The sequence below is a fragment of the Vanellus vanellus genome, assembly GCF_965231255.1.
Source record: "Vanellus vanellus genome assembly, chromosome: Z".
Taxonomy (NCBI): Eukaryota; Metazoa; Chordata; class Aves; order Charadriiformes; family Charadriidae; genus Vanellus; species Vanellus vanellus.
Window position 1 is genome coordinate 72,984,534 of NC_138908.1, and position 15,525 is coordinate 73,000,058.

Here is a 15,525-nt window from a genome sequence, read left to right on the forward strand (position 1 = left end):
ATTTGATGCAGCTTGTATCTTGATTATAAGATATGACACTGAACTAAATAAAAGTATTTCATGTGCCAGCAATGAGTACAAAACCTTCAAAGGCTTCCCCTGCTCTCTTTTCAAACAAGCAGATGTCTGCTCTATTTCTTTGCGCTTACCAAAGGATTACCAAATATTCTTGACCTAAGAGCCTTTGGTTCAACAGCATCAACAATTATGTTCCTTCATCTATGACATTACTACCATTGGAAGAAAGTGAGCCGAAGTGTTTTTCCTTCTTGTTTTCTGTCCTCTCTTTGTGGCTCCCCTTCCATTCAGTGCCACAAACATTTGCCTTCCATTGTGCTTCCAATTTAAGGATGCATATGTGTTATATCCATTTTCTTCTATTCTTTCCTTCAACTTGCAATCACTGTTGAACTCCTTCTGTTAAGAGAAGAAAACAAATATACAATTCAGAACAAACATAATCTTTCAGAGTTGCAGCATACTAAAGGTAAATATTTTCTAAAAATGTTTTGGAAGATTTCAGTGTTTTGTATGTGACCCTTTTAGGATTCTAGAGTGTATTTCAAGAAAAGTTTCACTGTGTCCACATCCTTTAAAGCAACATCAGTTAGACTGCAAAAAGTGAAAGCAACAAAAGACATAATCAATTATTCAGTGCATAATTATAGCAGTGAAACGATACCACTCACTCACAGCTGAAATTATACTTCTCTGTGTTGGAATATATCAATATTAAATCAAATTCTCAGTCATAAACTCAAAGTATGAGGTAGCAATCCTGGAATCATTCATCGTATTTCAGTTCTAACAAATACAACCCTTAAATATCTCGAACCAGATTATTGATACCATATGTTACACAAATATGCATGGCATAGGCTTACTTCTTATTTCAAGCAAGATCCTTCCCACACTTGCCATGAAAAAGGGCTTTTTTGGATGCGTGCAAATCACTGTTATGCTGCTTTTACAGTGGATGTGAGGCTTGTTTACTTTGCTGACCTGAAGATAGTTTTAGCCTAAAAAAGAATCATGTATGATCCTGTATCTTATTGACTAAATAAACTTGAAAGAAATTTTGTGCATGGTACCAGGGATGAGGGTTTTCTATTTTTAAAGGAGGACCAGTTGTCAGTTTGTCAAAAAGAATAAAAAATACAAGCATGGGGAAGCATGTATGGGGAGACTGTTTTTTGCTATAATGTTAAATGCACTTTTATGCAGAACTGCTTCTCTATAATGAAGACAAAAATGCTTTGTTCTCACAAACAAGTAATTCCTACATATAAAACGCCCCAGTTTTATCAAGTTACTTATCTTCCATTTAGAAGGCTTTTGAAAATGGGACATTTACAGCATAGTTAAACTACAACCAAAAATCAGGATTTTGTTTTTTCTGCATTTCAGAAACTAAGATGGTATTTCACAGCTCAGGCAGATGCATGTCAGAATCTCAGAGGATGATATACTAAGTACATATTGTATTTTTAACATGTCTACAAGCAAGACAAGAAATAAGTCTGAATAATAAAACAATTTTCATGGTACATATAAGAATGTCAGGGATGTTTTATCTTTTATTACAATTAAAATACTTAGATATTCAGGGAGTAAAAATATAAGAAGTATCCAAATTAATAAAAAAATACATAAGAATACTAAAAAAGTCTATTTTCCATACCTATTAATTTAACCTAGAATTTTGAAACTCTTTAATGTTCAGTACTTTGATACAGTAAAAATTGTGGGGTCTATAATTAATGTTTTACCTAGTTGCTGCTAAGACCACAGAACACATGTTTATGTTTTCCTAACAGAATCGCACATATTCAAACTCAATTTGGCTCCCCAAATGCTCTTCGCTTTTGGGATTAGGAGTTAATTGAACAATGACTATTGGGGAAGACACTATCAAGAGAAGACTCTCTACAAAATGACTGCCTTTATTCACAAAGCTACATATAGACTATTTAATATTTATTTGCTGTAATACGCCACCTCTGGCGTCAAGGTATTAAGAAGGCAGGTGGCCATCAATCACAGTTCTAAACTGCAGTAACTTCTCCTATATGCTAGCAGATTATTTTGTTAAAGAAACCAAACAGTGAGTCTTCTTTTGCTCCCTCATTCTAACAACAGACAGTCAAAAGGAAACATATTTGAGAAACAGAAACAGTCTTACTTGACTTGTTTTCCCAGATGCAGAATTGTACTCGAATCCAAAGTTTTATCTCTATTCTTAGATAATACAGAGAGAACAAATGATGTTGTGATGTGGTTAAGAAGTCTTATTGGCAGGGGTCTGAGTGTTAGTCCAAGACCGCTTTGCTCATTTCAAACAAACTTCAGCATAACCCTGCACCAATGTCTATTGTGCACATGCTTAAGAGTGTTTTTACAATTTTTATTGGTTCTGTTTTTCATATCCATCTGCAAGCTGCCACACTGTAGTAATATGAGTCTAACTGCAAGTCTTGGGAGGATGGGAAAAATAATAACAGAAGCATTCTTTAAATCTCTGAAGTATTATGGAATAGGTTTTGATAAGTCATTATGTTGTGATTTTATGATGTGAATATTGAAAAATTATCTCAGCTGGAATTAAAAAAAAGGCTTTCCACATTTGTATCCTCCTGTCAACACAATGTCTAATACACTATGAATTACAGAATCTTATGGCAACAGTTTCCACCTATGGTACATGAAAGCCGCTTTGACTTCTTTTGCGTGTATATAGGGTTGGTATGGACTCTCACCAAGCCAGTCGTGGCTAGCAACTTAGGCAGGAAAACTTATATCAGGATTTGGGACAGACCATCAAAAATGACTAAATTCAATGCTGTAAACTGAGATGTGTGAATTGAAGATGCTGATTTATGCCAATGCCTTCACATATGTTCAGAAGCATACCTATGATCAATGAGTGTAACTTAACCAACAAATGGTAGCTTTGTCAGCAACTCAGTATCTCTTTATACCTCTCAATGGTGCAGGACCGAGAGCACTGCTAATCCTGTATTTCTGGCCAATGTAATTCTAGAAATTAAACCTTATATTTATAGGAGTTTAAGAAACGTTTCTCTGTTCTGATCTTTCCTTAATGTGATTTTTCAACACTGCCGAGGAGTTTAGAATGTCAGAAGTAACCTTTTGAACCAGGAGTGACTAGCCACAGTGCAGATGAGGGAGGACAGTTTATATAGCTTGTATGAACTAAAACCACTCCATAGAAATGCTTCCTTAAAAAAGAGTTCCAAATGACTTCAAGCCCCTTGAGTCTCAGTTGAGACTGGCATTACTTCATTATTTTCAGCAGAGGTAGGAGGCTTAGCTACATTGCCCGAGGATAAACCCAGCCCCAGTACCTACCTGTGACCTGCTCTCTTTAAAGCCTATGGATGTTCTGAATACCGAACGATCTGAAGATTGGCTCATAACCTCTGCAGATAACTTGAATAAGTTTATATTTATGTGGGCTCAAACTCACTAAAATTGGGAAAAGGTTGCAAAACTACAAACCAAACCAGATGTAATACCAGAACAACCTGGTGTTTGTGCAATCATGTGGATGTGTAAGCATACACTTGAGTTTAGTAGTCAGATTTATAGATCATATTGCTTCCTATTAAAAATATTTGGAGAGTTACTGGGTTTTGTTGGGTTGGGTTTTTTGTTTTGGTACCCCTTGAATGTATCAGTAACCCCAAACATTCACAAATACAGATAGAGTATATATAGACAATTTTCAAATGATACCCAAATTCTGCTCAGTCAAAGCTTATCTATCCGCTGATATATAAGTTGATATCTCTCTGTACAGCCCATAATCTTGTGTATTAATCAATGCAGTCAATGTAAAGCTGGCTACGAGAGAAATCTTCTTGGAAGTTGTAGTCTGATAATTTGGTGTGTCTGCTCCATCAGCTGAAGTTTCCAAAATTTCAGGTACACTTAATCCCCCCCTGAATTACCACTAAACATGACTGTACTGCAGAAAAACAGGGGAAAACATCATTACAGACTACATTTTGTAGGGCCCTCTCCATTGGCCACTACTTAATAAGAAACCTGATTGAAGCAGTAAGCATGATAAATCCCAGCAGCTGCTTTGATATGATATGATTCTATGAGCTTAACAAAAAACAGGGAGCTGTGGAGAAGGGGGCTGCTGGTTTATCAGAAGATGAAATTCTGATGAACAGCTCACTTCAGCTCTAATTAGTAGTAATACACAGCCAAGTGGGGTTTTCAGTAGGCAAGAGATGGAATTATACTGACAACTGCAATCCATTTGGAAGGTAAAAAAGTACTTACAGAGCCGTAGACTTTTCCTTTCTTGTTCATGGCTAAATAATAGTTGCTCTTAATGGACTTAACTGCCACAACTCCAATTTCTACAGATGTTATCTCCAATATGCCTAAAAAATAAAAATTGAGCTATTTAATTACTTCATTAGAGGATTTTCTCATTGTAGAAAAAACAATAAACCTAAAAAATACTAAACTTCTAATATTTGGAACCAATTGACCAACAAACTTTAGCAAAATTCTCTAAACCTTTGCAAGAATATACACAAACATTGTTTCAATTAACATGTTTCCTTTGCTAACCCTGCATTTTAAACCCTGTAAATACTGAAACAGATCCATTCTTCTTAGCATAGATTTTGCAAAAATTTATCAGAAAAGACATCTGAACCACAGCATTAAATTAAATCCATAGCATATGTCAATAGAATGTTAGATTTACCCCAATCTTCCAAACCAGTGGTAAACTATTTATTCCTTGTAGGACATTTAGATAAACTAAATCTCTTGGCTGGACCGAGCTGATAAATTCACTTTTGGCAAGTGTGTTGACATTTTGGGATATAGTAAGACTAACCCTAACGGCCACATTATCTGTGTCTTTCAGATATCAGAAACATTTTGCTCTGTTTGTAATAAATATGATTAATTTTTTTTTCTTTAAAACAAACTCTTTCTGCAATACTGGATGGCTCAAGGGGCCTATAATGGGAGACAGAGCTTTTAATCTTTATGTTTTCTGCCCAAGAGCATACGGATTTGGGAGTAGCAGAAGTTACTACAACTTACGGTGACTTTTGAGATCCCTTTTCAGCTATTACTAGAGTAACTGGATAGTTACGTTGTTTGGGCATTGTGTCAGGACAAATACGGCTCCAACCAAATAACTTCTAAATGGTTTATCCAGGTAATATGCCTGGCTCCAATATTTGTTCTGATATTAAAGTAGATATTAAAGTAGTCAGAACAATAGCCCATCTAACTCAGTGGTGACTAATGGGGAAATTACAGGAGGGGCAAAAGTGTTGAGAAAGTGTAAAAAACATCCTAGATTGAGCCACCAAATAATGCAACGAATAGATCAGCTGGAAAAACATTGATGAGTTGCTACCTGCTTAAAAAAAAAGCACCTGTAATAATTTCCTCCTAAATATATTATATGCCTTTTGTCTGAGCAGAGTAGTACTGGAAAATCCATATGTTTTTTAATTTACTTCAAAATTCCTTGTGGTAACCACAAACCAACTGAAGCCAACAGTGTAACTTCGTATTCAGTGCTTTTTCTGGAAATGCTGATTTTCTGTCCCTGAAAATGGAATGCAGTCTGTTCAGACTGTGAAACCATGTGGACTTTAGTGTGCAGAGGAGGTGAGGAGGAAGTTCTTTTACTTTAAATTTTTTTAAAAAAGGCTGCTTTATATACAATGCAAAAGCCATTCTGTACGCCCATTGAACTGGTCTATGCAACTCAGGAGTGAGGGTGTTACATTTTCTGTGACTAGAAATAGAGGTTTTGATGTTAGCTGGGCAGTGGCTGTGAATCAAGCATGAAAAGTAATAGCTGATTTTAATTGGGAAGGAGCTGATTTTTTGGGAAGTAAACTGATGACATAGTGTATGCAGTGAAAGAGAGAGAGAACAACAAACTAGGCAATTTAACGTGAAAGACCTTCTTTGATTGTCAAGAAAGGAGAAGTGGTGTTTCCTGGATGCATTTTTAAGTCTATATAAAATTCTATACTTACATAAACTACACAAATTTTGATATGAACATATATAAATGCCAGTGCAATTACCAGAGGTTTTGTGTTTACTTAGCAAGAAGCATTAGGTTGGCCACAGCCACAAGGTCCTTGCATATGAGAAAGACTTCAGTGAGAACTGCATGATAAACAACAGTATGTCCAGGATCTAGCAAAAGCCTTCAGAAAATGGACCATACTAAACCAGAAATAACAATATTTTAAAAAAAAGTTTCTTGTCCAAACCTATAAAGAGCTGAAAGTGGAGAAATATTTTGTTTAAGTCTTGTTATCAAAATGCAAATATAAATGTTGATAGACACAAACAATCATGTATCATTAAAACAATCCAAAAAACTGATAAAGCTTTCTGCTGTAAGATTCTTAACTGCAGCATGAAAAATCAGTAGTGCTAAGGATGGATTTGCACATGTAAACTAAGAAAATTTCACCTCTGCTGCGAAAGACCTGAATATCTCCTGAGCTCCTTATAGCCACGTGAGAAAAATTCTGCACTAATCACCCCCCAGACTTGAATAAACAGAGTGAATGCACTGTTACATATGGCACTGCAAGTCTGATACCTGTGAGGGGGTAAAACCAACAGTTCCCCAAATCTGCTTACTCCATAATCAGTGGTATCCAACTCAGTAGCAGCAAAGGTCCCCCTGATATCTGGAGCTGCCTAACTACTGCCAAGCAGCAAAAATATGGCCAGTTATTTAAATGAAAACTCTAAACACAACTTCCATTAGTTACTTATACGTAATGTTAGCTTGAAAATTAGCAGAAGGTGCTTAGGTGGAAATAAGAAGAGCTACAACTTACGGGAACTCTGTAACCTAGGAAGACCCAGAAAATGTAAGGGAAGTCAGTTAAGACCTGTGACTTACTTTTAAGGCTAACGTGTCTACTATTGCAAAGGAGCCATATATCATTTTCCACATGTAATATTAAGAGAATTATACTCTCTAATCTCAATAAAAGTTGTGAGGACTCCTTAATTAGGTCTTGATAGTCAGCTTATATATATAGTGTCATGGCATTGACACAAGCAGATCAATAAGCCCATACCAGCTGAGCCCTATTCTCTTGTACTACTCTTAAAATGTTGCTCGTTTTCACAGCAAAGAAAAGCCAAAGTTGCTTTCTTGATTTTTGGCAAGAACATTAATACAGAGCAGTGTTCTTTAATATTTCTCTCCCACAGGGCATCTTCTAAAGTATTTGTGCTCAAAATCAGACAGACTTAAGTGGAGTGCCTTAAGTTATGCGGATGACAAGCTATTAAAGGGTAAGAATGTGGTGCAAACATTGCTATAAAGCCCACTTCTTTTTAAATTAGTTACATGTTTTTTTGCAATTTCCATGCCAAAAAGTGATGAGAAGAATTTAGTGGGTTTTTTTTCTACAGAAATTAATTGCTATAACCTGAACTGTGGCACCAGAAAAATTAGGCTGGGTCCAATTCTAACAACAGCAGTAACAACAAAAGAAAGATACTGGCATAAAATATACCATTATAAATTTTTAAGCTGAAATGGATTAAACTGAGTTATATTTTGTCATATTATCCTTGCAACAATAACACCATATTAGACCATTTCAATCGATTATTACACTTGTAGCTGAAGTAAAACAGCAGTTAAATAAGAAACTTGCAATGAATTAACCCATTTTAAGTGTTTTTCACTTGAATGATGGAGATACGCAGCTCTTTAATATAACACCTAAGTTAAAGTAACAGAAGTATTCATATAATTCATGAAAATATAGTAATTTTTTGGTAAAGTTTGTTTGCAATCTCACAATCCATTATATCCCCAGTGGGGCAGTTGAAAGGAGGTCATAAGGAGAAATGTTACTATATTTACATTATATCCACAGTATATTGATTATACCTAGTAACACTATTTAACTGGAGCCAAACACAGCTGAATTCTTCAGAACTATTTTCAGTTTGATCTCATCACCAATAATCCTAGATTTATTCTCACTAAGTGTGTTTTGTGTATTTGGAAGTTGAAAAATGTATAGTTTTCAGTGACAATTTTGCATATTCTAACCTCTGCAGTATTTTGCGGGGAGAAGGGACCATTTTAACTGCTTGTCTTCTTTCAAATGAATTAATACTATTGATCTATTACCTCTTGGGTAACAGGAACCTAATCTGGTACTTACCTACCCTGCTACTCTCTGTACATCCTGGAGACTTCACTGGAGTTACATGCTGGTTGCAAGCACAGAACTAGCTTTTGTCCAGATTGCAAATTATTCACTATTACTTGCAGATTTTCCGAGGAAGAGATTCTCTCATGAGTTTGATAGAAATCTTTTGAATGCAATAGGAATCTTTTCACAGAATCAAAGAATCGTAGAATAGTTTGTGTTGGAAAGAACCTTCGAGGTCATCTAGTGCAACTCCCCCTGCAATGAGCAGGGACATGTTCAACTGGATAAGGTTCCTCAGAGCCTCATTCAACCGAACCTTGAATGTTTCCAGGGATGGGGCATATACCACCCCTCTGGGCAACTTGCTCTGGTGTTTAACCACCCTTATTTTCATAGCTGTCAGTGATGTAGATACAAATTTCAGAAGTCTGCATGAAAGCACCAACTCATCTGGTGTGGATCTACAAGCAGAAGTCATAAGGACTTTTCAGAACGTTGAAATAGATTGCATTTAAATCAAATGCCTTTGATGTAAGAGTGAAAATATATATATTTGATTATTCTTGAGTCATTATTAAATCCAAAAGGAATGTATAAAAAAAAGGAAGTTGAGACATACAGTATGAAGCTTAAAACTGCAGTGTTTTCACCATCTAATGAAACTGACTTCCTCAAGGGCACAAAACATTTTGTATTTTCCTCAAGGTGCATGTAGTAGGGACACAGGCCGTGATCGGCCGTGATTTGGGCCCATTACTTCTTGTTTAAACTGTAAACTAACATGAAAAAGAGATCATTTTTTTCTTTGCAGAAACCTTTTACATATTCAGGAATTATTATCACACCTACCTATCTACCTACCAACTTTTGCTCTCTAAATAAGCCCAGTTTTTCAATGCTTTCCTTAAAGATTTCAGGTTTTCTAGACCTTTGAATGCTCCTGTTACTTGTGCCCACAGCATGGCCATAATACTCTTACTGAAATCTTACCAATGTTGATACACGAAGGAACATTTCATATTTTCTGCAAATGATATATGTATACTTGTACATTTATTCATACTTCCTTTTTTTTACAGTAAGATGTTAATACTGATTCCTGTTCTATTTGTGATCTACCACCCTTGGATACATGGAATAAATGTAAGCAATCATTTTTCATTCTATAGTTGTGAATTTTATTACTCCTAATTAAATGTCATATTTCACACATGCCCCAGTTAAGTGGTCTCTTGTTCATTTTATAATTTCTCTATTTTTTCCATGTTGTTTTGAGTTCTTATTCAGTCCTCCAAAATACTTGCAACTATTCCAAGTTTTGTAGTGCCTAAAAATTTTATAACCGTATTTTCAGTTCCTCCATTCAAGTTATTAATGAATTTTTGATTAGGAGATACCTTGAAGAGACTCTTTGGGAATTTGAGGCCTCTGTTCAGATTGGCAGTGAAAAACTGTTAATTTCTGACTATGGCTTTCCATACATTAAGACTTTCACTTAGATTTTGCTTGCAGATATTGGTTAAGAGAATAACATTATAGATAATAGTTTCAAAAATCTTTCCCAAATTTATGTTATCTACTGCTTCTCTCCTATAGATGAAGATTTTTATCTCATCACAGTTGAATATTAGGTTGGTTTGGTATTATTTTTCTTTGATTAATTCTTTGATTAATTCTTTTTGGTTGATAATTTCTTTGGTGTTTACAAACATATATCTAAAAATTACTTTTCCCATATTTTTTTCTCAGGTTATGCAGACTTGTCTCTAGGTTTTTGTTTTGTCTCTTTTTAAAGACAGGTATTATATTTACTGCTTCCTTGGTTATCTGGGGAGTTTTTTTTCTCATCAAGTTTTCGGAATGAATCTCTAGACGCTTGGCCAATCTACTCAGTAGAAAGAGTAAATTTTAACAAGCAAATAAACAGATAAATCATCCAACTCTTTTTCATTTTGTGCTTTTTCTATTCCAACCAATGTTGTCATCTCTTTGGAGCTCATATTTCTTTTCTGTGAAGACTAAAACAAAAAAGACATTTTGGTATACTTCCTTGTAAGTTTCTTGTATCTGACTTTATACCATTGCTTGGGCTCAGGCATTTCCAGGCCTTAAAACTTTCCACTCCAAGAAAATGTGTAAAGTAAATCAATTCCATGATCTAATGTGACTTGTAATTAGGCTTGATAATAAGCACTACAAAAAATGGATATTCTTGGGGGGAAAATTCTCATTAGTAGTTACTAATTTCTGGTTCCATGCCTTTTAGGAACTTGGCAAGGAAAATAAAATAATTTAAAAAAAATTGCTCTGGCCTCCATTATGGTTTTAAAACAGATAGCACGCTATTATTTTACAGCCATAGCTCTGTAAACTTCAACAATTACAACTAATCCCCTGTGACCACATCCACTGTAAAACCATAATTTTCAATACCCAAACCATTTCCAAGTCATTACAGTTAGAAACATTTTAAATATCAACTTGAGATGTGCCCTGTAGCTATGCATGTGCTCTCTTTACAGGTCCCAAAGGCTACAAACATATTCCCAATAGAACCCAAATATATTTAACTTAAATAAACTGTATTTTTATAGTTTATAAAAGTGATCATTATATAAAAGACAAGGCAACAGAAAGTTGACTGGCTGTCTTGCTCTGCACAGAGGGACTGTAAAAAACACAAGTGAAAAACTGCACTTACATAATTCTGTACGCTAATTTCAAATGTCCTATATTTTTATAAAAATGCTGGTAATATGAAGCAACAAAATTACAAAATATCCTAGAACTTGAGTGAAATTATGTCAAGCAATTTGTTAGGAAAGACAACTTGACAGAATATCAGATTTGTTATCAAGGCAGTACTGCGAGGGATTCAAGTATACCCTGCAATGAGAGCCACTTGATTCTGGGACCAAATTCAACTTTGCAGTGTGAGGCAGTGACCATTTTTCTGTAGCTGCGTCATTTGTGTAATAAGTTCTTAAAATGCACTTTAAATGCCTGCAACCCTAGTTGCAGTCCTCTTAATGTAGAGGAACAGGACCACCTTGCATCTTCCTTCCCCTTTCAGAGATTATTCCATATTCGTGGTGATCCACAGGCAGTCCCTCCCTCCCTTGCCTTTTCCTCTGTCTGCAGAAATATTGCAGATGAAGAGTGAGTTCAGGTGGATGGAATGTTACGATGACTGAGAGGTTCCAAAACTTTTTAGTTTCCCAAATGGTGACAAGAAGCTGCTGGGCCTGTGAAGGCAGCTGCTGCTCTTGGTGTGTAACTGGAGAGGGCAGAACCTGGTAACATTCCTCTAAACTGACTTTCTGAAGTTTGGTTTGTGCAGCCTCTAAGAAGCTTCTCTGAAGGGGTACCTTTGAATGGCATTGTCTTTGGTCAAACAGAGCTGGTGATAAAGCATAATGTAAACGATTTGATAGTTCAAAAAGCTGCTCTTAGTAGGTGGCTTGAAAAAGGGTGGTTTGAAGGAAGGAGAAGGCTGGTTGGATATGGTCATGAAAGAGAGAAGTGCTAAGGAATATGAGGCCTCTGACTCTGTTTCCACTCTGTTTCACCATTTACACCTGTGCAAAGCAAGCTGAAAAAATCCCCAAATGAGAAGTTATGCTGTTATTCCTGTCTTTTATTTGTTTTGCATAAGAATTATTAACAACAGAAAGAAGAAGATGGTGGAGTAGAAGATAAGACAAACCTAGGAAATGGGCTAAGCAAGACTTGCCTTTGGAAGGTTTTTCAACGAATCAAAGTAGTTCCACTAAAATGTAATCTTACAGACTTTGCAGTTGCCTTTGGAAGGCAGCTTAAGATACAAATCTCACAACCCATGATGCCATAGTTATGGGCAGAAATCTTAAATAATAACCAACCTGACCCATAACCAGCTTTGTCTTAAAACTAAAACTTGAAGTTAAAATCAGTTCGGTGCTTTTTATTATTATTTAATATTTTCTAAGACCTCCACCCTTCCTGCTCTAAATCAGAAGTGAAAGTACTGAAAGACCACAAGGCAAGCTGCTAATGTGTCATATTTAGATAAACCATAGCCAAAATGTCAATGTCCCATGAGCTTTCCACTCCAATCCCCACATCTGATGCATTTGGATAAGTCTGAGATATGTATCCAAACTTCCAGAAGGCTGTGGGAACAGGACCTCTGAGCCTTCCTGCATTAGCACAATATCAGCATAAGATGTAAAATCCCCATGGTGCATAAAGACCATGTAAAACCCTAATTTCGTAGACCCACAAGGGGATTAAAGGAAAACAAACTGCTTCTCCTTTCCTTATCTACCGCTTTCATGGCTTTAATTTTGGAGCAGAGCAAAGCCTACTCAACCAATGGTCCTCTGTAGACCAAGTAAATGGAAGGGTGGTGGCAGTAGGGTAGATGGGAAGAGGGAACCTCATTAGTGATACAATAGTCAGAGCTGTTGGTTGGCAAAGGAGGAGTTTAGGTTTAGCTACAAGAATGGGAGGAATCAATTTAGCTAGTATACATCCTGACATGTAACAGAAAGAATCAGGAGCACGGTTAGACTACGTTTTTCCTACTTGTCAGTGAAGGAAGGCTACTTCAAAGAATAGATCTAAACACAACCGCTCCTTGTGTTAAATGTCCAAAGTTAGATGGGTTAAACTTCAGCAAAGGAAATGCAGGAAGTGACTTTGTGGTCTATGCTGTCAGTTAAGGTGGGTTCAGATCTGCCCTCAAGGACACCTTGTCTGTCACTTTCATTACTAACATGCAAGCATGTCATCAGGTAAACCAAAGTGCTGAAACTGTCTTGCAGGAGGGAGGATAAACTCATTTGTTTCCTTCACATGGATACAATTCTCGCTGTGGAGATGGGATGGCTACAGGTACAGCCAACTGTACCCAGCTCTGTTAATCAAAGCTCAGATTTCTCAAGCTCCATGCTTTGAGTCAAGACAGGAAGACGTGTAGCCAGCTACATGCATGTTGATGGAAAATATAAGGGCCTGCACATCTCAGTGTGCTTGACCCCAACATTGCAAGATTTGATAACTTGTAGTTTAGACACAGACAGTGTCAGAATCTGATATCTGTCAGAACAGAATCTGATCTGTTTCTGGGATGGAATTATAACTGCGACTCATCCTGACCAAGGAATGGTAGCAATTCATATGCCAAGAGAAAAGACGGAAAACTAAACACCCCCCCACACCCTCAGTATATATGGTTAGATGCAGGGTTGTAGTTCTCTGATTGGTTAGATCACTTGACAAAGATGGCTTAAGGAGTTTCAGTGCACCCTTCCCCCAGATACTTCCTCCTTCCTCTGTGCTGAAGTTCACCAACCCTTCAAATATAACTGTTTGTGGAGCAGCACTATAAACAAAATCATTGGAATGATCTGGCTTGGAAATAACTCTCAATAGAAAACAAATCAACCTAAACCCCTAAGGACTAAACAATCCAAGTTTTTGTAGTCATTTCTAGTAGGATATGTTTTCTAGACCTCTTATTGCTCTCTTTCTGGTCTCTTTCCAGTTGGCTAATTTTTTTGAAGTGAGGTGCCCAAGAATGGACTGATGGTCTAACTAAGGCCTAATGGGTACTGAATGGAGCAGAAAGATTACTTCATGTGTTTATAAGGAAACTTGGATCCCAATCCAAATCCTAATCGAAACTTGGCAGTCCATATATGTTTCCATTTAGTAGACAGGACCAGGCACTCAGGATTTCTGCCAAATCTTAAATTTCTAGGTCTCCACAGAAATACACAGGAGAATGGAAATCTTATGAGAGACTAATACAGCACAGTAAATTTTCTCAAAAGTGTGAGGAGCTCCATATTTCAACCTGGGTGGAAACCCGAGTTATCTTTCACATCCCTGATCATTATGTGCATCTCCTGCATTTTACCATTTCTGTAAGTTTCAATGTGAATAATTGCAAACTGAAAGAAACTGGGTGGAGTTAAGGCTGTTCCATTTATTGCCCATCTTAACACACAAGGAAGGGATAACACATAGGCAGTAGCACTGCAGAAGAAACAGTAAAAATGCATGGTGACTGCTAGGAGAAGTAGCTGTCCATCACCTTCAATCTCAGGAAAGACAGGTCTTCACTGCTTAGGCAGTCAGCTGCTGCTCAGTCAGCAGCTTCTAGCAGATACAGTACATATATTCGCAAATGGAGCACAAATTATAATTAAATGGAGCCAATTGCTACTTAGGCACTGACAGGTATGAGCAGATGAAAGTGAGCTTGGGTGCTAAAGTGGTCAGAGTATGTACAAACAGATGAAAAAAGGTATCCCTGTGAGACACTGTATGGAAGCTGTTATTCTTATGAAACTCAGTGTGCTGCAGATGGCTTCTGCTACAATTGTCTGTCAACAATCTTTATCCAAATGACAGGTTTGTTGCCTCCTACTGAGGCTGACACATACTGTAGCTGTTCCAGCTAAGGCTCCTCAGCTGTACATAAAAATGAGACAACAGTTTCTTTCAACAGTTATGTTTAATTTTGGGCCTCATTTGTTCTTATGATGGGCCTCAACTTGACTCCCCATTGTGCAAGACAACAGGACTCGAAAAATATGATCTCTCATTTGATAGTCTCGATTACTTATCTTCTTGTGGAAGGTAGGAAACAGAAGAAAACTCAGTGCATAACTGTATCACAAAGCCTGGCAATGTGTCTGTGACACGTAGGGTCCTCTGCTAAATCTGTATGGGCATAATGACCTAGTAAGAGGGTAAAATAGAAAAATCACAAAAGTTCTACAGGTTCTTACTTAAGGGACCATGACTAGGTACAGTTCCTATCAGTATCCTGCTACTGCCATGTTTCTGTGAAAAAATGAGGATGTTTTAGAGTTTTCTCTGCAAATCGGAAAGTAGCCAAACACACTAATCCACCACATCAACTAGTTGTTGGTTCTAATGTTTTATGTCTGTCTTTACCTCACACAGGAAAAAGGAATCCATGGTATTTTAAAATATGGAATCCACATGTTTATAACTACCCCTGTACAGCTATAATGATCACTCTTTTTCACATAATTATCTTTGGTGGCAGTTACTTATCAACACTTTCAGCAGTTTTCTTCTAAAATGCCACAAATATTCCTAATATAGCTTGGTCACAATAATAACTTTTTTAAATAAAACTTTATAATGACTGTGGCAACAGAATGAGCATCTGAGTAGCGTAGATTAGGGCAGCTGTATGGCATGCGTGATTAGCATAAGAAAATGACTGCAAACAGTATTCCAGTATATCTTAAAATTCCTAATTGTTGTTTGCCCCTTGTAGCTC

General features: G+C 36.7%; 1 protein-coding gene across 1 annotated transcript in view; it reads right to left on the bottom strand.

Annotated features, from left to right (window-relative positions):
* Positions 1–219: 219 nt before the first annotated feature.
* The window catches only part of FGF10 (fibroblast growth factor 10), a gene marked incomplete at its 3' end in the record, with an annotated part of 64,205 nt that continues 48,899 nt past the window's right edge, over positions 220–15,525 (bottom strand). Inside the window, exons 2-3 of the mRNA XM_082497536.1 lie at positions 4,315–4,418; positions 220–417 (exon numbers count right to left, since the gene is read on the bottom strand). Of these exons, the coding sequence (XP_082353662.1) occupies positions 220–417; positions 4,315–4,418 (302 nt within the window). The remainder of the gene's footprint in view (positions 418–4,314; positions 4,419–15,525) is intronic.